The sequence below is a fragment of the Phalacrocorax carbo genome, chromosome 2 (genome assembly GCF_963921805.1).
Source record: "Phalacrocorax carbo chromosome 2, bPhaCar2.1, whole genome shotgun sequence".
NCBI classification, from domain to species: Eukaryota; Metazoa; Chordata; class Aves; order Suliformes; family Phalacrocoracidae; genus Phalacrocorax; species Phalacrocorax carbo.
This window is the reverse complement of record NC_087514.1, coordinates 61515680-61541454: the sequence shown is the minus strand read 5'-3', so window position 1 is coordinate 61541454 and position 25775 is coordinate 61515680. Positions and strand designations below refer to the sequence as shown.

At 38.9% G+C, this 25775-nt stretch overlaps 1 protein-coding gene across 2 annotated transcripts; it reads left to right on the top strand.

Annotated features, from left to right (window-relative positions):
• Positions 1-156: 156 nt before the first annotated feature.
• On the top strand, positions 157-19930 carry LOC104044425 (protein-glutamine gamma-glutamyltransferase 5). 2 transcript variants are annotated; one of them, XM_064443084.1, is made up of 14 exons: positions 157-1352; positions 4398-4865; positions 7200-7379; positions 7680-7922; positions 8894-9012; positions 9507-9635; positions 9874-10051; positions 10977-11109; positions 12108-12211; positions 12316-12558; positions 13910-14236; positions 15133-15290; positions 15640-15773; positions 16739-19930. In XM_064443084.1, the coding sequence occupies exons 2-14, from the start codon at positions 4703-4705 to the stop codon at positions 18435-18437; spliced, it is 3810 nt and encodes a 1269-aa protein (XP_064299154.1). In that variant the 5' UTR covers positions 157-1352; positions 4398-4702; the 3' UTR covers positions 18438-19930. The 2 variants fall into 2 exon arrangements, with proteins under 2 accessions (XP_064299154.1, XP_064299155.1); XM_064443085.1 differs by lacking the exon at positions 157-1352 and having other exon boundaries at positions 2099-4865.
• Positions 19931-25775: the final 5845 nt, after the last annotated feature.

Sequence of the window (25775 nt, the reverse complement as noted above, 5' to 3'; positions counted from 1 at the left end):
GCCTGTCCAGGTAAAAGATCTGAGGTATCTACTGTTTGGGCATTTAGACTGGTGGGTTATGATCACAGGCCTGGTGATTCATAGGTTTCTCTGTATGCGAAAGTTACTGCTCAGTAAGCTGAGGTTTGAATTTACAGTACTGCTTGCTTATTCCACTTCTGGTTTTAAATATAGTTGTGAACAAGCTCATTTGAAAATGAACTTACAGTACTCAGAGTAGGTTACCTGGCAAATTACTCGACTGTAAATTCTGGCTTCAGTTTGTGAAAAGGGTTTGGTTGCAGTTTTTTTTGTAGACAAATCAAATTTTTCTTTTTATTGAAATTTATTAATTGCAATTTATGTAATGTTCATAGTTTTACTCTATTAAGTTAACCTGGCCACCATTGCTACTGTTATTAAACTACATGAAAAAAGAGCCAATTAAAAAAAAAAATACTATGGAAGTGCTGTAGAGCAAAGGTGAAGTACAGAAGTAAGGCCTACAGTATAACTCAGGTTAGCATTTTACCTGGGTTCTGTTCTAAATATGATGACAAAATGCCTTAAGCACAAATTATGTTGTTGCTTGCTCTTGTGAGGTACACATCCTATAATTGTTTGACCTTTCTGCGTTCTGCATATACTGCAATATTATAGGTGTGTGTCTTTCTCATCGGCACTGTGGATATTGGGAAAAAACATCCTATTAAATGGAGCAAAAAAGGTGCCTTACACAGTTAATGGAAACTCAGTAAAAGCGTAAGAGATGAGAGAGCAAATACCTCCATCAGAACACGAAGCAAGTCCTATGGACCAGCTTGGATGGGAGCTGCCTTGAAGCAGTTTTTGGCTTCTTTGTATGAAGACTGGTAGTTTTGTTGTGTCAGAAGCCACCTATAATTATTTAATGCTACTAATTTCCTCCAGCTTATAGAAAGCCAAAGCTGCCATGTACTTCTTAAAACACACAGGCTTCTTGTTTAAGATTTCATTTGAAGCATTTCTTTGTCCTAATTCATCTGTAAATAGGGTGTTGTAATACTTCCTTACACTCAACAGAGTAGCTGCCAGTGCTTTCAGGTTCTTTAATGAAAGGCACCCTCACTGCAACTTGATTTATGTATTTTAAGAAACTTCTGGGTGTGTTCTGTGACAGAGTTCATGTTAGTTTGCCAGCCTATTACTTTTGTCGTATGAAGCTTCTCAATGTCGGATGTGGATTCCTAACAAACTTGCTTATTTTAGGGTTAACCTATGGCATCCAATTCTTTTCTTCTCTATCCCCTTTCCTTGTTAGACGTGAACATTCCTGAACTCTTGGGAGCTGATAGTGATGCCAGTTAATGACTTCAAACGTCACAACTTGACAGGTAACTTTTTACTCCATCACTGATTGCTATTTCTATGAAATTGTAAGTTTGTTAATAAGATGAACTCCAGGTCCAGTGGTTAAAGGAATACAATTATATGACCAAGTGCAAAAAGTGAACTTTAGGGCTGCCTGTTGACATATGCGTAAGTTGAGTACCTAAAATATTTTTAAGCACTGTAGTTACCCCACCTTTCCACTAGATGACACTTTCACCAAAACACTTTAATCTCAATTTACATATTTTCTGATTCTTTTCTTTATCCCCCATTGAACTGTCATTTTGTGTTCCTTTTCTTGAAAGCATTCCTTGGATCCTTCATTACTGTGACTTCTGTGTTGTTCCTGAATATGTTAGTGATGCTGTGGAACTGCATAGGTGCCATTCATAGGTGTTCTTTCTGTGATTGCATTGCCCTATTCTTCAATCCCTACCCTTCCCTGGTGACATGATGGGCAAATGAAAGCTATGAAGAGCTCAGAGCCTTATGAGGCACAGCACTTGACTTTGTCAATGCTCATCATGTCAGTCTATCTTAATGCAACTAATATTTAAAAAAAAAAAAGTTGTAAAAGGTAAATTTAGTCTGTACTATTGTAAGTACTAATTACTCTATAAATTAAAAAATCCTCTTTAAACTATTATTGCATAGATGCTTGTGCAGTAAAGGCCAAAGTCAAGGTCTTTAAGGAAACTTAATAACCTAAATGGCTTAAATTCTGCAAGTGCCTAAATCCTCAAAAACATGCTGTTCTGCAGAATTTTCAGGCCTGTATCAGGCATATCGGCTTCTTTGTACATTTCAGGGAGTGTTGGGTGCATAAGATAACATAGGAATGTGGAGAGAACAGCCTGAGTGAATGATGAGTGAAGTGTTAGGGGAAAAGATGGAGGCAGAGGGGAAAAGCTGGGACCAAGGGACTATCAGCCTTAGCTAGGCGTACCCCACTGTCAGGCAGGGAGGGGAACAGTTTCTGTCCCAGAGGAGACTCCCTGGATAGAGGGCAGCAACCTGCCTTGGAGGTCAGCAATCAGGACACATCAGTTGTTTAGATAGGCAATAAGCTGAGAGGCAAAACCTTTCTTTGAACCATATCTCTATTTCCTGTTTGGGCTCAGTCTCCCACGCCTCTTTTTCAGGGTGGTGGCCCTGTTGCATGGACTACCTGAGTCCAACTCGTAAGATGCCAGGCTTGGAAGGAAAGAGGGGTAAGAATAGACTAAGTGCACCTAGAGAGCTAGCATGCTATGATTTTCTACCCTATTAAAGATTCTTACTTTAGGCACTTGGGACTTGGGCTTGAGTGAGAAGACTAACCAGTCTGATAGCTGTGAGCTGGCAACAACAATTGGATGGCTTTGCAAACACTGATAGGCAGGAACTTGGATATCTGGGAGGCTTTGCTTTGGGGCTGGGTATCTATGTAGTGATCCTGCAGAGACAGATAGGCACCACCAGGACAGCTTCAAGGATTTAAGCAAGCGTAGTTACTAAAGTCAGTGACTCACATCCATACAGAAAGTGTCCTGCTCCTGATTCAGACCTTTATTATTTTGAACTCTTAATTAAGTCTCTTTGAACCCACAGGTGCAGCTGCTTACTGATGCTTATTTGTTTTCTTTTATTTGTCACAGGTTTTCATTTACCAAAATATTTTAGGCAGGTGATTGAACTTGAGGTGTTTGAGGGGATTTTAATGTATTCTTGGAAATCGTGACCAACTCTTCTGTTCTGTTCTCTGGACACTAGTGTGGGCATATGCTTGTAGGCAGGTCTCCAATGGGTGACTAGACCACTACCATTCCCATTTTATAGACTGATTTAAAGTTGATTATATGTTTTATGACTGCTAAGTTATTTCTTACAGAATAGTATTGTTTTTAATGTTTTGTTTTTCAATGAGTTGAATTTTAATAGTCAAACAACAAATATGAAAAAGAAAGTTTTCAGTTATACAGAATGAATGAAATTTTACATATTTTTTCATGTCTGCCTACTGACTAGCCAAATATTTAAAAATTTCAAGTATGAACACATTGAATATTGTGTTCACTTTCATATGCATCAGTCATACAACCATTTTAACCACTCTCTTCCAAAACCACTGTTGATGTGCTGATTTTTTTTTTTGCTTTAACTTCTGTGAAGTCATTTCACAATACCTGAGCTGTGAAGTTATGCTTACTAAGTTATTTCACTGTTATTTAAGCTGTTTCATTTTATGATTTCTTAAAGCACTGTCTAGAATCCAGGCAGTTATGCAAGTCACTTGAACGTCAGTCATCTTGTTCTTTCTGTATCAATGAATGATTTTTTGGTTTTGGGTTTGTTTGGGTTTTTTTTCGTTTGGTTTGGTTTTTAGTTTTAGGGTTTGGGGTTTTTTAATCCAAAGTAGAATAACTTGGAGGGATTCAAAGGTTATCGTATGGAGTAAAGCTTGGCATAGAGGTGTAAGAAGGTTAGGTGGCAACTGTAGCAAAAGTTCGTTTTGCTTTTGGCAGAAAAAATTTCAATTAATCTCTCCTATTTGCAGGCCAATGTCCTTATCACTGAGTGTGCAGAGACAACCTGTTGTAGTTGTTTTGTTTTATTTTATTAAATATGCCTGGAACCTAAATAAAATAATACATTTTTTGTGTCAAAATATTTAAATGTTTTCTCTTCACAGAAATTACTAGAAAAATTTCAAATGGTTTTCAGAATTTTGAGGGAAGGGAGGTGGAGTAAGCTAAGAAGCTACAGAACAGTTTGTGTGCTAGAACATAAATACATACAAAGTATAAATAAATTCTGTAATTTTTAGATTAAATTTTACTGTCAACTTCAAAAGTATTTAATGCATGTCCTCTGTTTATTTTACAGTGTAGCTGGGAAAGTTTGTAATTGTTCCTTTGACACTGACCTCCACTTGGAGGCAGTGCTATGCAGACTTTCTGAAAGCTGGGATTTGTGATTATATATTATAATAAAAATGTCCACTGGTGATCATATGCAGAGAGTCTATATTCAGCTTAAGACTCATGTTCTTTGTTGTTTTCCTGTAGGTGATTGAAGATGTCTAGCCAGAAGAGAACAGTAGGTGCTGGGATTTATAGGAACTTTAAATGGCTAAAAATAATGGCTTACACTGAAAAGTGTTTCGATGCATCCTGGTCTTAAAATATTTTTGAGACATGGCAAGTTGTGGGATGTTGACAGTACTATGCTATAGGTGAGGTACCAAGATCTCTCCCTCCCTTCAGCTGCAGGACTCTCCCTAATAATGCTGGAAGTTAAAATGAATCATTTATGAGCATCAGTAGACACATGGGTGGGGCTTCTTTGTAAACTGGTATTTTGTTGATGCAATATGTGTGACAGCCTTTTAGTTCGGAATATAAATGTTACTGAGAGGAAATTAGGTTGGTTCACAGAGGAGATCAGCCAGACCTTGCAGTGCATCTTGCTGAGGAGCAGCTACCTCCACCAATTCTGTACTTCAGATACTAGTTCATGTAGAAGAAAAATGGAAGGTGAGTGTCTCGAAACTTTACTATCACTTGACTCAGTACTGAAAGCTGAAATAAGTAAACGGTCAGGTGTAAGGACAAAAAAATATTGTACATATTGCTGTGCGGAATCAAGTGTAGGGATTGCTTCTATGGTTTCAATTTTGTTTATGATTTAGTGAGAAAGAAAAAAACCAACTTATGAAAAAAACCTTTCATTTTATAAAGGAAAAAGAGGGCTACGGAGAAGAATTGGTGAAACAGCAGCCAACTCTGAGAATACAAAAAAGCATGGAAGAGAATGCATTTTATTTCCAGAATAAACTACAAAGTATTAGTTTTCGGTATCCCATGCTAAAAGCAATTATTTCACAATGGACACCTGAAGTATTCTCTCTGGAATGAAGGAAAAATGTGAATTGATAGAGAAAACCAAGTGACTGGTAGTGAAGGTTGGGAGAGAGAAAACCAGCAAGAGATGTGAAATTGATTAGCCTGCAGTATTTTCTCTGAGCTGCCTTTGCTTAAGACGGCAATTGTTACCTCCTTTGTGATCCAGTTCTGATAATTCGCTCTGATAAGCAAACTGTTGGCTGACTTTAGAGAACTTCCCTGGGAAACATGTAATATCTCAACTCCCTGATGTTCCGGTTCAGCTGGATTAATGGGTGGATGAAGTGTAGTTGTCTTGGTTTATAAACGCCTCCAGAGGATGGGTGAGGATCTATCAGGTTCAGTGTTCTTGACCACAGGAATTCATCATATGTGCTATAAGCACTTCTAATCCTTTCTGTTCAACCAGAATACTTTGTGTTATGGTTGACAACTCTCATTAAGATATGAGATTTTCAGTTCAATTCTGTTACTCTTTCTTGTCAGCAGGTATGATACATTCATGAGCAATAATGATGCAATGCATTGCTGTATTTTTTGGTTGTTGTCGATAGTGTGCATGTTTTTAACATGGGTAACGCCCAGGTCTGCGTTTATCTGCCGATCTTTGCTGAAGAGCTGAATGTCCAATTCATTACCAAATTTAGATGGTTAGATGAAAAATTAAAAAATCAGAAAAAGCTGCTTTTCTTTTTCTTCCCTACCCACCCTCCCCTCCCAATTAATTTCAATTATGACTTACTTAAGGATGCGATCCTGGGAAACTCCACTGGTTTATGTAAAAGTGTCCCAGTCCCATGGGCTTAGCTATGAGTCTCCTTTTATGTGGATACACCCTTGGTTCTGGATGGGAGAAATTAGTTTCCCCTAAATCCTCTGTATTCACTTTGGTTCTAATATAGTTAGAGAAGTTGCATTGTTTGGTTGTTCTGCAGGCTCAGCAGGACCAAACTTAACACTTTAGAATTAAAATAATATACAGGGCTTTGTAGTTCAGTAAGCCCAGTTTCCAAAACTGCTGAGAATCTCTGGCTCCTATTGTCTTCAATTAGTGTGAGGCATTTTGAAAATAAAAAGTTGTATGCAAATAAGTAAAAATTAGTGTTGCCACCCATCCTTCCGGCACCAGGATCATAATTATGCCTATGAAATGTCTGATATCCAGGCAGGGTGCCTAAGGGGACACCAGCTAAGATTTTTGTCAAGCTAGTCATAGTACTTGGGATAGTTTGTCAGCATGTTTTTTTTAAATGTCACAACTTGTGAATATTTCCCACTCCTTTAAGTTCCTCAGAGATGTCCACAAACCTTTTATGACTTTGGGAAATACAGATTGAGACCTCTGTATACACATTTAACAGTATTTACAATTTTGAGGGACATTTATTTGTATCTATTTTATTCATAACTCATTTGGAGTCCAATTTAAGCTTTCAAACACCTACCTCTGCTATCAAATCTTTTCTTTATTCAATTTACTGCATTATTTTATTTCTTGTATAATAAAACAGCTCTCAACTGATAGCATGTGCAAGACATTTTCTGTCTAGCTGTGGTTGAAAAGTAAATGTCTGTAGACAGCATGTTGTAATATGGAGAGAATATGACAATGCAAAATCCATTTTTCAAGTACAGATACTAATATCGTCCCTCAGCATCAGGTATTTATAAAGCAAGAAGGCACTATATAAAAGACGTGAAACTTGTAGCACAGCTTTATACATCAAAGCATTATGAAAGTTCCACCTACAAGCTAGGGAAGTGGTGAGCTTGTAAGCAAACTTTTAAGGATGTATGTCTCAATCTCAGCGTTGCTGAATTTTGAATGAACTTTTGAATGAATTTTTCAGAACAGTTATCTCTGTCTTTCATCATCATGTAATCTTTCATGTAATCTTGACCTCAGCCAATGATGGGAACTCTATTATCTGTTTTTTCCTTTGTGTTCCTTTCTCCATCCTGCAGTCATTGAGCTGGGAGAAGTCGACCTGAACTGTCCTTCCAACTGCCAAATTCATAACACCCATTTCTTCGGAACTGACAGACAGATAATAAGGAGAGGACAAGCCTTCAGCTTTTATGCTCGCTTCCAAAATCGGGAATGGGATGACTCCGTGGACCAGGCCGTTTTCACTGTGGAGACAGGTAGTCATTCCCAAACTCTTTGTAGTCTTTCCCAGTCCTTTGCTGGTAAGCAATATTTCCCATAGTCTTTAGTAACAAACAGCATCTACTCATTCATCTTCTGTGGGAAGAGACTACCTTCCCCTAATGCAGGCGGTTCTGCTAACATGTGAAGTTTTCTCACTCTGCTACAGAAGTGACAAGTGAAAAAGAAATCTACCCTTGGGAGCTTTGCATTGCAAATGATGGCTAAGGAAATTACTTGCCTTTATTTTTTGCTTTGTTTAGTCTGATTGAAGTTGTATTTATTTTCCTGAAAAGGCCTCCGACCCTGTGAATCAAATGAGACAAAATGTACCTTCCCGATGGGCAGATGTCTAGATCAAACCTGCTGGAGTGCTTCCTACAAAATTCATCAGCCAAAATGCATCAGTGTCAGTGTGTTTCCTCCCTCCAATGCCTGCATTGGCCGTTATATTCTCAATATGCAAATCACATCTTGTGGTCACACATATCAGCGATGTCTTGGAGATTTTTATGTCCTTTTTAACCCTTGGTGTGCAGGTAAGAACTCTAGTGATGATCAGATAGTTTTAAGAAAAATGCTAGTGATGAGTAAAAATGTTGAACGTATTTACTACTTAGCTGGTAAGTAAGGGATGGAGTCACAAAAATAATGAGAAACAGGGAGAGATTTTGTTTTGTTATTTTTTTTCCCCTCCAAGTTCAAGACTGTCTCAAGCCAGTGTTTTGATTTGGTTTCTTAATGGTAGTAGGGATGTAGTGTAATTTTTTTCCCACACTTTTACAATGTCTTAACAGGATAAGAGGCAATGGGCACAAATATAGGAAATAAAGGAAATAAAGGAAACAGAAGGAAACCCTTTTTTACTCTGAGGGTGACTGAGCACTGGCACAGGTTACCCAGGGAGGTTGTGGAGTCTCCATCCCTGGAGATATTCAGAAGCCGTCTGGACTTGGTCCTGGGCAATTGGGTGCAGATGTCCCTGCTTGAGCAGGAGGGTTGGACCAGATGACCTCCAGAAGTCCCTTCCAACCTCAACCATTCTGTGATTCTATGAATTCTGTGGGGTCACCATGAAATAATATAGTACAAATACAGATGAAATTCTGTAGATCTGCTTCTGGTAGCAAGAAATTCTGGAGTCTGTAGGACCTTGCCAAAATCATTACCTGGCAAATATTCACATTGTCTGTGCTTTTGATTTGATCAAAATCAGATACCCAACTCTAAATGCACAGTGTTTGACTTGTAGAACAGCTTGGTGTGAAGATAAATTGCAAGCTCAGTAATTCAGGTGTACTACAGCAGGGAGAGACTTAATAAAGATAATATCTAGCTGTAAGCAGAAATGAATTGTCTGTAAACGTTTAAAGGGCCCGCACCCTTGAACATGTTTAAAAGTATAAATCAAAAATAGGTAGGAAAAGAAAGAGGGATCCAGTGAAGTAGAAGATACAGAAGTGCTAGAAATGTGCATATTGTCTGACTGATAGGTCTGCATCTTTTCCAGATGATCCTGTATATATGGACAATCAGGCCCATAGAGAAGAATATGTTCTGAATGAACATGGGATACTGTACGAAGGAGTTCACAAGCATATTACCTCTCGACCATGGCACTTTGGACAGGTACTTTTTGAAGACTTGTTCAGAAGTAGATGTCATCCATATATGGATAAACAAAGTGTTATCCATCTTTTTTCAGAAATGCATGCTATGTTACGGAGTGCGAAAGGTTTCTAGGACCAGTCTAGACTGTGAATGCACAAAACAAAATGTTTGTGAATCTCAAGTAGCCCAAACAACTGGAAGGGTTTTTTCTGTAGTAAAATTAAGGAAACTGCAGAATGTTCTTGGAAAAGGTGAAACAGAATATTGTCCTTCTGAAGGAAAATTATTCAATTTGTCAAACATAAGCAAAAATGGTGTGTTTTTTTCCCTTTGGTTTTCCTTCAGGCAGATAGACAAAACCATGCAGACCACTGGGAGCCATGCTTGATCAAAAAAAGGGCAGGGGAGGGGAGAGGGATGGTTATATACATGAAAAAGACTGGATTATTGACAAGAAAGAAACATTATCAATGTCAGAATACCATGACACCTGTGTTAACTTCTTTTTTCAGTTTGAAGATGGGATTCTGGATATCTGCTTGAAGATCTTAGACATGGGTGCAAGTTACCATCACGGCTCTGATCGCGACCATTGTTGGCGCAATGATCCTGTGCATGTCAGCATGGTGGTAAATCACATGGTAAGACCTCTAGTGGTGTGTGACCTCTGAATAGACTGGGTCACACTTCATTATATTATAGAAGGACAAATTGCACTGTAATGTAAAACTGTATGAGTAGCAGGGAAAATCCTTTCTGTGCTCAGATTCACAGGAAAAACTAACTCGTAACACTAATCTCTGGTGATCTTGTGATATGCTTTGGATGTGAAGACATGGTCAGATATTTGAAAAGGTTGTTTTTCTTTTCTCTGTCTAGTTAAGCAGCCATACTACTAACAGTATCATGAAGATTCCAGAAAACAATGATTATCTGAAAGGAACAAAACCGTTTTGCTGGAACGGAAGTGTCCCTATTCTTCAACAGTGGTACAATGGCAGGTGCAGACCAGTCAGATATGGGTACTGTGGGTCTCTTGCTTCAGTAATGTGCACAGGTATGATATTTCAGTCAGCCTTTACCCAGTTATCCAAAAAGGAAGAGAGAAAACCAGGATCAAAACTTTGACCCTATAAACCACTGGAAGAATATTACTCATAAGCATTTTACTAGAAAAGAAATGGAATATTATTGTTGTGTTATGATGTGGCATGGCTCCTAACATAGTGTTTATTATCAACCTATTGCTTTCCTATGCAGCATGAAAAGCAAGAAGAAAACCAGTACTGTCTTTTCTGTGACCTTTATACCATGCAGCTATCAATACTGCAGCTTTTAGTAAAACACAGAGCAAGTGCAGCATCATGGAGCCAGAATTTATCCTTTGGATGAGGTTTGAAGGATGGGAAAAAACCCACTAAGTTATGAGCAGGAAGAAGACCTCTAGCAATGTCTCCTCCAAAACATAAAAGCAGCAGGCTGCTACCTTTTATTGCGAAGGATGAGATAATAGTGAACTAAACCCTACAGACAGACAAAAAAATTGAGTTCCAACTTTATACTCTTTAGTTACTGAACCTGCTTCTGAATTGAAGAAAATCAAACTGGTATTCCGTAGACAAATCTATATGTACTACACTCTGTTTACAAAAAAAATCATTGTGTTTTGTTAATGCAGGATCAGGTTCATTATTTCTGAACTTGCAACAGATCTGTTTTGGGGTTTGGGTTTTGTTTGTTTGTTTTTTTTAAGGTGGAAGAGTAACAAGCCATTCCTTCCTGCTAGGCCCTTTTCAGACTACTTTTCAACCACTAAAAAGAAGTTTTTGCAGAATCACTGCATCTCAAATATTGCCTCCTATGCATTGTGTTTATATAATTGCAAAGTAAAATATAGGAGTATTATTTATAAAATAAGTGAAGGATTTGCTTGATTAATTGCCATTTGTAATGACTGTGTAATGAATAATTTTTCCTTACAGTGATGAGGTGTTTGGGGATTCCAAGCCGTGTTGTCACGAACTTCTGTTTTCCATGCTCAATTGAGAATCCCCTTGGCATCAATGAGATTTTTGACTGTACTGGAAAAAACCTGTGTGGTAAAGACAAGCTATGGTAAGTAAGAAATAAACAAGCTCTTTTGGTCTTGTCAAAAATTAAATTATAGGGAGACTAGTAAAAATCTAGCAGATCAGTGTATCTCATTCTTTAATGTGGCAAGGCTGTTCAGTTTCCTAATAATGCATTTCAAAAACATGAAATTACTGAAGAGGCAGTCTGCTCAATCTACTTTTTCAAAAACAAAAAAAAAATTCCCACTTGTGAGAACTGATGCTACCTGCTTTATCCTTCTCAGTTAAAAAATAAGGCCATCTATCTTAGTAGCTGTAAAAATATAAAGTAGATCATGAAATGCAAGGGAAAATTTATCACAAATTAGGACTATTGTCTTCAGTCATAATCACTTGGTTGATAATTATGTTGTCTTCCTGAGGTTCTTTATCATTGATTGCTTCATTCTTGTAAAGCTTTCAATTAATATTCATATAACTATGACATCATCACTCATCATAGCAGAATTTCATGTTTTCACCCTTGGCCTGGATGTTCATAGTTTCACTGCACCAGAATTTTGTTTGTATCCAAATCTCATCTGTGAGAGCTTTTAATGATTTTTCTGCCCTTTCACTTGCCAAAAAGATGAGGTGAAACTGAAATACTGAAGGAATGAGGATCTTATTTTAGCACAAAAGACTTAAGGGTTTATTCTTTGTTAAGCCATTAAAAAGAAGACTAAGACAGTATGTGATTTTCCTCTGAAAAAAAACAGGAGGAAAATGTTAGGACAATAAATTATTTAAACAAAAGACTGTGTTGGCATGTTATCAACTTAAAAAAGGGCTATAAGAATGTTCTGCAATCAGGTCTGCAGGGTCCTGGAACAAATTTCCAGCCTGAGTGATATAAAGCAAAACAACTCCTGTCCCCAGACATCATTAACAGTCTTAAGACATAGAGAGTCTTCAGTTGATCAAAAGGTTGTCCTCAATCGTAAGGCATTGAGCTTGATGATCCAAGAGATGTGTTTAATCCTATATTTCTCCATCCTACAGGCGATACCACTGCTGGAATGAATCTTGGATGGCTCGCAGAGACCTAAATCAATGCTGTGGTGATTGGCAGTGTCTGGATCCAACACCTTTGGAAACGGGCAGAGGTAACTGTTTGCTGTAACTGCAATTGTTTTCCTCAGCTTATGTTGCTGAGTTTCTCTACTACTCATATTACAACTTATTATAACATTTGTGTTATCTGGCTTAGGTTCAGCTTGCAGTGGTCCTACATGGGTTCGAAGCATCAGAGAAGGGGAACTGGACTTGGACTATGATGGTCATCATATGTTTTCTCGAGTAAATTCAAATTATGTTGGCTGGCTTTCCCAAAACAATGGCAAAAAAACAAAATTTTTCTGTGACACTTGGCCATGTGGACAACATCTAATCACCAAGAGTGTTGGCAGTGAACAGTTCGAAGATATCACTGGGGCTTACAAGTATGAACTAGGTATGATGAAAAGTCATTAAATGGGTTAGAGGAAATTTTAAATGGTAATCATATAATATTGTTAATGTAATCTGTCCTGTGTTAAAATGAGTAGAACAACCTGAAATTGTCTTTTTTTGAGAAAGAGAAAGATGCCTTTCTGCTCAAAGACCTTGATCCTTCTGAACAGATTTAGATGATTCAAGCAAAACAGAGTAATTACATCCGTTAGTACAGAATAGAAGAGAACAGACTAAACTAGGATATTTCAGTTGGAAGGCACCTACAACGGTCATCTAGTTGGCCAGTTCAGGGCCGACCAGAAATTAAAGCATGTTGTAAACGGCATTGTCCAAATGCCTATTTTTATGGCATGGCAGGAATGGCACGTCTGATCATCTCCCTAGGAAGCCTGTTCCAGTGTCTGACCACCCTCTCAGTAAAGAAATGCTTCCTAATGTCCAGTCTAAACCTCCCCTGGTGCAGCTTTGAGCCATTTCAACAAGTCCTGTCACTAAATCCCAGGGAGAAGAGACCAGCACCTCCTTCTCCATGTCGCCTTTTCAGGAAGCTGTAGGGAGCAATGAGGTCACCCCTCAGCCTCCTTTTCTCCAAACTAGACAAACCCAAAGTCCTTAACAGCTCCTCACAGGACATGCCTTCCAGCCCTTCTAATACCACTCTTCATATGTACATGTTTTGGTTTCAGCTGTAAGGTAGTTTAAAATATTAGTAAACTTTAGGTAATCTTAAAAACCCTAGTTGTTGCGTCTTGTACCAGGTCAGTCAGAAAATATGCTTAGTTACTAAATTCATGTAATAACATATTCTGCTGTTCATACTTTGGGCTACCAGTTACTGATTTTCATCTTCCAGTAGTAGGAACGAGTTCAACGAGCAAAATTGTCTAAAGTAATAAAGAGTGGATTACAATTGATTGTAAAATTGCTGTAAACAGCCGGGGTTTTTTTGAACAGGAACAAAAAATAAAACAATTGATAGTTTCTTTCTTTGAACGGTGCATTTTCCCTTTTGAGGAACATGATAGCATTTCATATTCACCCTAACCCTTATAAAGAGTTATTTTAATTTTATTCACTGACTATATACTTTGAGATTTACATGACCATTTTTATATTTAAATAATAAAAGTAAAATAAAATTTTTCAATGTTTTTCTGAAATGCTTATTTTCTTCTGTGCATTCAGACTACTGTATCTTGTGTTTCATTATGCAGCGGATTAGTTCTACACCAAGCCACTAGATTAGGTTTCAGGAAGGAGAAAGAAAAAATTTAATTCTATTTATTATTTGGGTAGATATGACTTCTTGTGCCTCCAAGAGATTCATTATCATGTATCTTCTTCAACAGGATCTGTGAAAAACAAAGAAGCCTATTACCGGGCTTACAGAAGAATTCACCCAGGGTACTGCAATGCTTCCAACTGTCATATTGAGAGAGAGTTATCATCTCTGAAAAACCCATTTTTGAGCGACTCTGGTATTAACATGAGGTTAAAGATGGCTAACTGCCCAATGTACGGTGAAGATGTCCAACTGCACTGGCTGCTTGAAAATTTGCGTAATGAAAATAAAACCCTGAAGTTTAATTTGTGTGCACAAATAATAACCTACAGTGGTTGCCCAATGGATCAATTTTGGAAAGACAGTGTGAATGTCACATTGGGTCCAAGGGAAGGTAAGAAGGTGAACTTCTCTAATACTCTTTTGTCCACTGTTCTTTTCAGGAGATACTTTGTTTTTTAGGATTAGTGGGGACTTCCTAATAGTGGTGGGAAGAGAAATGAATACAGTGTACAATGTACAATGAATACATTGACAGCTGAGTTCACTTTAGGGTGATCACTCAAAAATCAATACAGTGTCAATACTACACGTATAGTAACAGGTAAATCATAGTCTTTCCTTACGTTTTCGAGGCTTGGAGATTCTTATGATCATTTAAAAACTTGTTTCCACTAGAAGTTCAATTCTGGATTCTATATTCAATACAAAGATAAAGTTGCAGCTGTCTATCAGAAAAGCAATTTGTTTCCTTTGGCCAGAAGATATCAGCTAGTGTAAAACCCTTGTTTTGACCACTAAAGTAATTATTTCTAGATATGCCATATGCTGGGAAGTGCAAAGGTATCAGAACACAAACACTTGTTTTCATGATTAATATCTTTTTCTGGAAGAAAAATCCCTTTAATTAAAACACATCATTACAAGAGGAAATTTCATACCTGATATTAACATTCTGTTTTACCAAACTTTAATTTGCCTATATTTGAATTATTGCTTTAAGAATTACACTAGAATGAAAGTTTCCAAATTTTTAATAATAATAATAATAAACAACCCCAACCTCTTTGTAAACACACCGATATAGTTATATTAACTGAAAACTGTGAAGCTGGTTGTTGAAGATAGCAATGTATCACCCTAAGCAGAAAAAAATCTGTTTTCAAAGATGCTGTGATAACTTAGTATTTAATTAAACCATTGTAAGTGCCAGTTAAACTTTAGGAGAAAGGAAAGTAGAAATATTAGAAAAAAATCAGAAAAAATAATTAAAATAAATTTGTTTTACAGTGAAAAAAATTCCAGTGTGTATATCATATAGCCAATATGGACCTTATCTCTGTGATCACAACATTATGAAAGTAGTTGCTGTCTCAGACCCAGAGTGTGGAGAAGTTCTGATGGTGAGCAGGGATATTGTGATCAACAGGCCACCTGTTATTGTAAAGGTAAAGAACTTTAATTATGGGATGTGTGATCTAAGGAACAGACTTAGGGACTCTTATTGGCCACTTGCTTGGTACAATGCTGATAAACTTGAAATTCTTTCCCTTTCCCTTTTCCTTTCCCTTTCCCCTTCCCTTTCCTTGTAGTTTTTATTTTAGCAAGATCAGTGTGATTTTAAATGTATAACAGTTGACTTACAGTGATGTATATAGAGATCATTGAAGTAAATCAGAAACAGATGTGTATGAATAATCTTTTTTTTTCTTTTTTTCCCCCTTAGATTTATTTATGTCATTGTTTATTTTGTAAGGGTTACAAAACTTAAAATGTGTTTGTTTATTTTCTAACTAGCTACTGAGCCAGCCTAGGCTGAAGGTACCATGTACTGCAGAGATCTCCTTCTGCAATCCGCTCCAGGAAGATATGAAGAACTGCGTAATGACGTTAGAAGGCTGTGGTTTATTCAAAGAGCCAATGACCATTGAGTAAGATCATCAATTATTTAAATAAGGATAATACTGGAGGTTGACTAAGGTGTGCTAGATCAGAGCAGGTTTTGAGGAAGACAATAGTTCTGATTTTTTGGTGTTTAGGACCTGAACAGGACTTTTTGCCCCTTATTACTTTGAGATTCCATTAAAAGCCTCTCTTCTTGAAAATGATAGATTATTTAGATCTGGCAAGATATGCTGCTGGTTCATTTTTCTCAAGATTTAATTTAAGTGTGTGTTTCAGATTTCTCTCTGAAAGGGAGTATGCTCTTTACAAGAAATTCTAGCTGGCCTCTCCATCCCTTATAATCTTATTGAGTTTATAACAGAATTCATATAAATATTCATGAACTAGCACCACATACGTGAACAATTAGAAAACGATGGTGAGAAATAGCAATATGCATTCTAAGCTCATAACACGTTAATCACAGGAAGCTGAAAACTCCCAGGATGCTATAACATCCTAGGAAAAGTAGTTGTTCATTAATATGCATTGTTGTTCTTCATGACAAGGAGAACTGACAGTAGTATGACTAGTTTTGAGGGGAAGCAATTAGGAATTGTTCTCGCTGAATAATAATGAACTTGATTCCACAAGGCTGCCCAATCCAACTTACACTACTGAAAATGGGAAGCAGTAAACACATCTTTGATGCAGAAGGGTGCAACATTTTTGAAGAATTGAGGATAGTATGATGAGTGAGTTTCCAGTTCCATTTACAGAACTGGCTATGGGAGTTTTCCGAATCTTCTTTTGGGACAGAAACTGTTACATCACTTTTCACAACAGAATGTGTTGGGTTTTTTTTGAGAAAAGCAAGAATAGCAAAGTTGTCATAACAGTTTGTCTTTGAAAATGTCATAGCAAATCAAACCTAATTATGTGCACTCATCTTGTAGTGCTTCAGGTCTCTGAGCTACCCAGGGTCCTAATCCTCTTTCTTCTTTTGGTCCAGTTTGGGAACGCTAGCATCCAACCAACAGGCACGGACCATTGTGGAGTTCACACCTTACAGGCTTGGCAGCCACCGCCTCCTGGCCAACTTTGGGTGCCACAAGTTTGCCTACTGCAAGGGTTGCGCCAAGGCTGAAGTGTGTTGCCCCACAGGCCAGAATGGCACCCTGCCCGTCAGCCAGAATGGGTCACTACCAGTGTGTGAGAATGGCTCCCTCCCCACGAACAGCTCTGGGCCTGTCCCTGTGGCGGATCCTGCATTCAACTCCATGTGTGAATATATATGTATCCCAGTGTGTAATCCAAACTGCGGTGCAGGGGGCCAGCCTGTGTATGACTTTGTGTACCTCCCTGCGGGCCATCCCTTATGTAACTCCATCTGCAATCAAGGCTTCAACCCAAGTGCCAATCCTGGTTTCAGCGTGGAAGGTGATCCTGGCTTCCGTGTCATATGTGAGACTGTGCCTCCTGCTACGTGCACCCCGATGCCTCCATCCATGTACGGTTCCATGCCTGCTCCAACACCCAACCCTGTCTGCCCCCCTATGCCTCATGTGGTGTTCGAGACAGGTCCTGCTCCCGTGCACCAACCTGGAGCCGGAGGGGGACCGATGTCCTACTCAGTATCTGTCCCCGCAAATAATGCAGTGAGTGCCCTGCTGAACCACTTCATGGCTGGCCCTAGTCCGACTGTGGCAACCCAGGCAGTCCCTACCCATATATCTGCTCCACCATCCCACCCTGTGTGCCCTCCGGTAGCCCATGCCATCAGCAGTCCCATGCCACCACCAGCTCCCCTTTCAATGCCTGCTGCCCCCATCTCGCATGTCATCTGCAGCTCCGCGCCCTCTCCCACCACCCAGCCTCCGTGTGGCCCAGTGGCCACCCTCCCCTCCCAACCCCTGAGTGCCTCAGCAGCCCAAGGCATGTGCTCCCCAAGCCCATGCCCAGCGGCATCCCCGGTGCCCCGCTCTGCCGCCCGTAGTGCCACCCCAGCAGGGCTGCAGATGGGGAGTGCCCCGGCAGCCCACTCGCTGTGCTCCCCGGCCCCCCGCCCGGTGGGGCCACCAGCAGCCCACTCGCTGTGCTCCCCGGCCCCCCGCCCAGTGGGGCCCCCCGCCGCCCACTCACTGTGCTCCCCCACCTCCATCTCACTGGGGGCCACCGGGGCCCCCCCTGCCAGCTCGCCTACTGCTCGCCCTGAGGACTCGTCAGCAGCCTGCCTCCCGTGCCCCCCAGCCCCACGCCCGCTGGCAGCTGCCACAGCCCGCTCCCTCTGCACCCCCACCTCTCGCTCAGTCTCCCGGGTCGTGGGCACCCCGGGGTCTCGCTCGGTGTGCGGCCCTCAGTGGGGCCCCTCGTGTGACACCACCACTCGCTCAGGCTCCCACTCCACATGGGGTCCCACCTCCCGCTCAGAGTGGCGGCCCACGGGGCGGTTGGCCTACTCCCCCTTGTCCCGCACTGCCTATGGCACAGTCACGCGCCCTCCGTACAGCTCCTTGTCCCGGTCCTCCTACAACACCTTGTCCCGCTCTGCCTACACCACCCTGCCCCGTTCCACCTCTCCCTCTGCCTATGCCACCCTGCCCCGCTCCGGGTCGCGCCCCTCCAGCAGCACCCTGCCCCAGGCAGGGTCCCGCACGCCCTGGAGCCCTGGGAGGAGCACTCTCACCTACTTCAAACGCAAGTATCTGTAATAGAGAATAACCTGGGAAAAAGCCAAAGCCAGCGAATTAAAGCCTGTGTGCAGATGCTTTGAAAGAGGTTAGAAATAGGGTGATGGAGAGCAGCGTGCATAGTCCTGAGTATCCATGCATTTGAGATGTGCCAGAAAGCAGGCTGCTAGCCAACTGCTGAGGGATGCATTGATGTAATACTCGTATGTCTTGAGATACAATACGGTGGAAGTAACAAATGAACGTGCTCCCCATGGAGCCGTCGTGACAATAGTTGCACAGTGCAGGTAATCAGACTTACTTGCTCAGTCAAGCTGTTTTATAAATGATGTGCTTTCACTCTCTCTTCTCTTGATTTCTTGCAATGCGTATTTCTCAGATCTCCCCAGGCTACGGCAAATCTCTCTGCCTGCATGAAATGTGCTGTTCTTGTTACTCTGCAAAGAGGTGGCAGCAGACCTGCCTTACATCTTCCCTAACAGACATTGGGCCCCTGAGTCTTGGTATTGTTGTGGTTCAGGTCAGTTCTGCATGCACTCGTATTTCCTTAGTTATGAGGCAATGAAAACTGTGGAGGTCATGGAGTAACTAAATTGTTACAAATCAACTGAAGAGTTTTTAATAAAAAAAAGCTATTATAATAAAGTTAATATTACTACTCTTGATGTATTACAGTTCCAGTATCAGGAATCCAAAGGTCAGATTAGAAAGGCTGCAAAACCTGATGAACGATTGATACCAATTTATTGGCTTTCACAACTGAATGTTTTTCATGTAGCATATTCAAAAATTTTTTCTCATATATATTGCATGCATTTAGGTTCATGGGAACACTCTGATTCCAAGGCTGTGCCTTTTTGAATCAATATAGCTAGGAAACTTCTGTCACCAGACCTGAACTAGAGAAGGATAACATTACCCTTTCTTTCCAACACCCAGCCCTTCCAGCTGAAAGGTTAAGAGGTTATTAGAAAATGTATTACGTCTTTTTCGGATAATTAGTACTGTTTCACCGCTTTCTCCCAGACTTTTAGGAATTGAAATCATACTTTTTCATAATGGAACTGTCCCCAAATTTTGGATTTGCTCACAATTTTGGATTTACTGACAACACCTCCCATCCCTCCATTATTTTGCTCTAGTGCTCCATTATTTTTAGTAGCAAGCGTTAGTGGGGTTTTGTGGTAAGATAATTTTGCTGGTGCTGCAGAATCTTCAGTCATGTAGCAATAGTATTTCAGTAGTATCACTGTAGTTCACACCCCTATGCTCTGTGATGAGACTGAGTAACCTGCCAGGGATTTTGAAAGGGTGTGGTGTCAGATGGTTACTATGAACACGCCAACATTATCAACTACATAGTAATTCTGAGCATGGTGGAAGAAATATTTGCCTGGATATTGTAGTAGAATGGTCATAATTCAGTGACTTGATTTTTTACGCAGTTTCAATAGTCTCTGTTAGGTATTTGCTGAGAATTTCTTTGTCTGACTGAAAATAAAAACAGAAATTTAAAAAACACCTGTAATTCTCTTGTTTTGTTTTGTTTTGTTTTTTTTGGTAACACCTCTTCAGAAGTGGGGAATAAATTTTTCCAGATGCACTGGAATGTGAAATCTTCCTTCCACACCATTTCTGTTATATTTCTTCTTCCTTTCCTTAAAGTCTGAAACCAAGGCTTCAAAATAATATCTGAAGTTAGGGAAAAATCTATAGATTTCCTACTATACCCAAAATACTCAGTTTGGTATTAGAGGAAAAATTCAGCCACTGTCTTTACTCACAATAAAGCCTTCCACTTGCAGATGCTGCGTAAGTTTTTCCTTTGCATTCATGATCTGTAAAATTCGCAGTCCACAGAAGTGCCAGAATGAACAAACCTTTGGGTCACAGAGGAAGAGATACAAAGGATACTAACTCTGTACTGAAGAAAAACAATGATTTTTTTTTTGAGAAAGTGTTAACAGTACCTGGCACCTACATCATTACCAAATAATATTTCAGTTTTATTTTCCCAGTAGTAGTTCGACTTCTCTGTTTTTCCTCATTTCTGAGAGTAAGCCTGATTCCATATTTCAGAAACTCCAAAGATTTGGTCCCAATCTATTAATGACACTGGGGTTGTTGAGAGTGTGTGCAAACTTTACCCCCTGCTCTTCTTGCCATGTACACTGACTACACATTGCTTTTAAAAACTGTGGCAAGTTCAGTATAATTAGAGGATTATAGAAATCCTTTAAAGTTCAAAATTATTCTAATACTAAAGAAATTTTCTTGAATGTGTTGTTGTCACATACGTCCTAATAGTAAGTCCTAGCAAAGTCCATTTTACAGCCTCATATTCATTCGGGGCAGGGTGTGGGGGGGAAACCCTAAACAAAAAAATAACCTAAAACCAATAACAAAAAAATCCCCCCCAAACAACAGGATTTAAATTATCTCCTTCTTAAATGTTTATGAGTGAAAGGCTCCAACCTATGTTTTATATGGTATCTTGTATCACAGGAAGCATGGCTTAAATTTCCACAAAATTTCTGTTCTATTTTGTTTTGTTGGGGGTTGGTTTGTTTGTGTGTGGTTGTTTGTTTGTTTGTTTTTTCCAAAACTGGCATGTTTGGCTGTCTCAAATAGACTTTCTTGAAGTAGAACCTACAAGAAATTAATTTTTTTTTGCCAGTGTATTTTACATATTGAGGAATAACAGTATTCTGTAACACGGTGTGATACATAAAGAAGTCTCTCTTAGAGAATCAGAGGCCAACTCAAGCATGACAGTTATACTCATCAGATATTGAATAGGGTACTATCATATGTATGTTTACAGGAATCACAGAATCACAAGTTGGAAGTAACCTGAGGGATCATCTACATTTCTAATTTTAATCTCAGTTCAGACATGTATTAGAGGAGGAATCTAGTATGTGATAATTTTGAGTTCTCATCCCTAACAGTTCATTAGGCCTTTACAAAACTTGAGTTTTGTAGAGAAGTTGAGAGAGGTTAAGAAGATTTAGCTGCAAGTTAACTGTTTCAAACTTGAAATGTTTAAGGTTTGTGCTTCTTTGGACATTTGCTGGAAATATACCATACAATGCCTGAGTGATATGTTTTTATATATTCCCTTACCTGCAAGAAAAATATTGAAATGTATAACTCAGTGAACCAATTTCCTACCAAGCAATAGTCACAGAGGTAAATTTAATTTGATATATTGTATCAGAGAAGAAGATTAATTAAGGAAAACACTATATTCATTTTACTTAGTGTTAAAAACAAAATATTTTGGAATGTTTACTATGAAGTGTATAAAAGTAATGAAATGGAATATGCTGACCAGGAAAAGGTGAAAATATTCAAAATGCAAAAGATGACAAGGATTTATCTTTTTGTTATGCAGCAATTTTATGTCATCTATTGTACATTTCCGTTGTATCTCAATTTTCAAAACTCAATTTTTTCATACTGCATTTGCAGAAATGTTTTTATAAGGGAAGATCTTTATTTGTAGAAGGTAATCCTATCCAAATATTTTACAGGCATCCCAGCTCTTTCTTTCTTTTGATGTCTTAGATGGGAGGAATTTCTTCCACGCCTATGTATATTCTTCCTGGATGATCTTATTCAAACTTTTAAATTCTTTGTCTTTGAACTGTAGGGTATGTTATGTAATGTGCCCGTATACTCATTTGTATTGGGTAATTTTCTGACTCTCTAACACCGGAATGAAAATTCTGTGTAGGAGACCAATGCAGGACTGAAAACAGAATGTGTTCCCAGCCCAGGGATCAAATGCGGTGTACATGCACAGCTGAGCCCTTGTTACTGTGGCTTGTTTATGGTAATAATTAAGTCTGCTACCATGTTAATTTGGATTTTAAATCTATTTCTTTCAGATATACTAACTGGCCACACCTGTCTAACTTTTCAACTAACCATACTTTTTTTCCTGTTCTTCACTCCTGAGAAAAGTTGCCATTGATGGTGCTTAGCAGACTGAAATGGCTATTTGAGCAAAATGTACTCTTTCATATGTTCACTTCCAGCCATCATACAACTGAACTGCATGTGTTTTCTCCATAAGGCTTGTCTAGTGCAGGCTATCTATCAGTGCTACAGGGTTTGAATACAGAGCATTCATTGATGCATATGAATTGGTTGCAAAAATTAGTAAAATGAAATCAAATGTAGAAAACCAGGAGTTATATGTAAAGAAGGGAAAGTCTTTACGGTGTAAAGAAATGTCACCCGCTATATGCCATTTCCTTTCAGATCACCTCTTCTGTGATTCTGGTGTTCTCTGATTCCCCTTTCTGAATAACAAACCTCAAATTTTATTAAAGCTATGACAGTATGTCAAGTTAGCTTTAGATCAATTATATTAACAAAAATGTTGATGTTTGAGATAAATATTACCAGGAATCTTTGCTGCTTCGATATATTAAAATGTACCAGTAAACCTGATCTATCAGCTGCAGCAGTTTCTGGTTATAGAGCTCAGACACTGGATATTAACCCTGACCTAAAAATACTCTATAATTCTTGCTGAGCTAAATGTAGCATCTTCATCTTCTAATTTTGCTTATCTTTTAATTTCATTTTGACCTTTTTTGGCCTTCATCTCTCTTCCATGCAGGTGGAGCAATTGGAATAGCTAGAGGCTACTCAAATGCAAATATCATCAAAATTGCTACAACAGCCTTCAATAGACGTTTCAGTTTCTAATAGGGAATTCTATCTTCAGAGCACAAACATTATAAGATGGAGAGAATACTGAGGTTTTTGTAATGATCTTGTTTCTTTCCTTTAGGTGATCTCAGTCAATTATATAATAGCATGAGTCGTTAGGGGTCCCAACTGCACATTAGCTGAATACTAACATGTGCACTTTTCTGCATCACTGACTGAGGCCATTTGCCAAGGACAATATCAATGCAAAAGGAATGATAAACAGGTTTCATTGAAACCTGGTTTATAACAACTTCACAGCGAAACTTCATATGCTCCTCCAAAACTAAGTGTGAAGTTTATTCAAAGACTATGGATCACACAGAAATAATGTAGAAGAGTTATCTGATACATTAGGCAAAAATTAGGCACTGAATGCCCCAAAATAAAATTCTGAATTTTTTTTGATAGATACTGCTTAATCCTGGTAACGTCCAAACCCTGCAGGAACCTTACTGTTTCTTTTAAAATCTTGAGGTGCCTAGATTTGTGTCCTAATACCTATAGATTTTTCCTGGATTGATCCTGGTGTGCTTCTCATTAACCTTAAGCCAAATCAGTGTCCAGAAGCTAGGTATTTCCAGCCTAAATTCCCTTAGTGGTCTAATCGTTGAGGTCGTCGGAATGCATATAATATAAGCATATCCACAAAGTTTAGAAATAGCCTTCATCTTTTGTATTTTATCTACTCTTTAATGTTCATCTATAATTTAATGCAAAATGCAAGCACAGTTCTAGGCTAGACCCAAAACCTAGGACTTACATACACAGCTAAGTGCCTTATCAAGATGCCAAAAGACTTACTTTCTTCTGCTTTTCCCCACTGTATACATATATTATTTTTTCCCAGCTGTAGCAGAAGGCTGCTGTCTTTCTCTTCCCCATTATAAAAGAGACAGTAAATTTCTCTGTCTTTCTTGGGAGGGCATTTCTGGAGACAAAGGACACATTCAGTTCCAGTAAGCAAAGAATCAAATACAAAGCTACTTTTTGGTATAAATGTTCCAGGCACTTGATGCTGGTTGCACTTTACAGGAAAGGTTTAGCCTTGTTCTGCTGATTCCCAGGGGGATGGATGTGTCTGTTGCTCTGAGTGAGGTGCATAATCCCCATAGCATAAAGTTTTTCCCAATGCCTGTTTGCTAAACAGGCATTTATTCTTGGCTGTCTCTAGAGAGGTGAAGACAAACTGTTCTGGCTACCTGCCAGCATTCACTGCCTCTTTGTCTGGGCCACTAACGCTCTCACCATCCACATGGCATCATATTCTTGATTTATTTTAGAAGGAAATGAATGAATGAGGGGGAAAGCTCCTAAACATTTGTTGCTACAGTGATTATGTAGAAAAGGCATCGCCTGCTCAGTAGAAGTTTCCTGTTCTGTTCTCCTCATACTTACTGAATTTAAACCTGCTTCCTTAATCCCAAGAAAATGCATTCTCCAGGAGGGCAAAAAGTAAGCTTGTATGATTTTTTTGTGTGGAGGGAAAGAAGACATTTTTGTTGATCCAAGCCTTGTCTGAGGTAACACAGCTATTCACATTCTGCTGAGTGAAGTTCACAGAGGAAGGTTGCCCAATTCTGTCATTGCAGATTGGCTTAACTACTGAACTTTTTCCTTATAAGCCGTGGCTACCCTGAAACGATGAAGCTATCACCCATCCTTTTATGAGCATAGCAACAACTCTGATATCTGAAAGGGATTTCATGTCAATGAAGTATGAAAGCAACAATGACTTTCAAGCAAATGGAAGTGTTCGTGCAAATACAAATAATAAATATAAATAAGTGTAAATGCTCTTCTGTCCTAAATATATTAATCTCTCAGTTGCTTTATTTCAAAGCTTGGCCTGTATGCTGCTTTTAAGCAAGATGCTGTCTACTAGAAGATTTAGTTTGTAAAAAGGTAAAATCTTTGAGTTGCTTTCAGGTGTAATATTTAATTTCTCTATCTTGGCCAGTAGAGGCTTAGAAAGCTGATAGAGGAAAAATACTGCAAAAAACTTCTGTCAGGTACTGTTGTTCAGGGTGAAATAATTTTTATAGTAACATATATATATATGTATTTCCATGCGTATGGTATGTAACATTCAGTAGAAAAATGTTAATTGTGTATAAAATTTCCTCACAGCAGCAGTCTGCAGTCATTCAGTCAGTGCAGCAGAGAGTCTCGATCAGGTACAGAAGGTTTACAGATGCCTTCAGCTCTGTGGCTCGTGCTACTGCCATGGCTAAAAGATGAACATGCAGACTGGTATTCTGGACAGAGAGGTATCATATCTGGAGAACAGGCAAATTTGGGGGATAATTACTTGAAATTATTTAGGAATTTGTATTCAAGGTCAAGTGGTGGGTGTATTAAACAGTTTACATTCATATTATTTTGGTCATATGGAACAGTTAAGTAGCTTTAACTTTAACCTGTTTTCTTGTTCTGGTAGAACTAGTAGTACTAAGAGTATTAGTATATAATGCTATTAGTACTAATAAAAGCAAGGTAGGTCAACTGCTGAATGTGTGGATGATGATTTTCAGTTAATTTCAAAGCTTGTTATTTTTTTTAACAAACTTTTGTTGAAAAGTTTAGTTCTCAATTTGGTCTTGAGTTTGAAAATAAACTGTAATAGGGCTAAGG

What these genes read in the sequence shown, in the direction of transcription:
- LOC104044425 (XM_064443084.1), top strand. Translation starts at nt 4,703, where the DNA reads ATGTGTGACAGCCTTTTAGTTCGGAATATAAATGTTACTGAGAGGAAA. An exon ending in TTTTAACCCTTGGTGTGCAG is followed by an intron (nt 7,923 to 8,893) that starts GTAAGAACTCTA and finishes CATCTTTTCCAG; the next exon opens with ATGATCCTGTATATATGGAC. An exon ending in TGTGGTAAAGACAAGCTATG is followed by an intron (nt 11,110 to 12,107) that starts GTAAGTAAGAAA and finishes TCCATCCTACAG; the next exon opens with GCGATACCACTGCTGGAATG.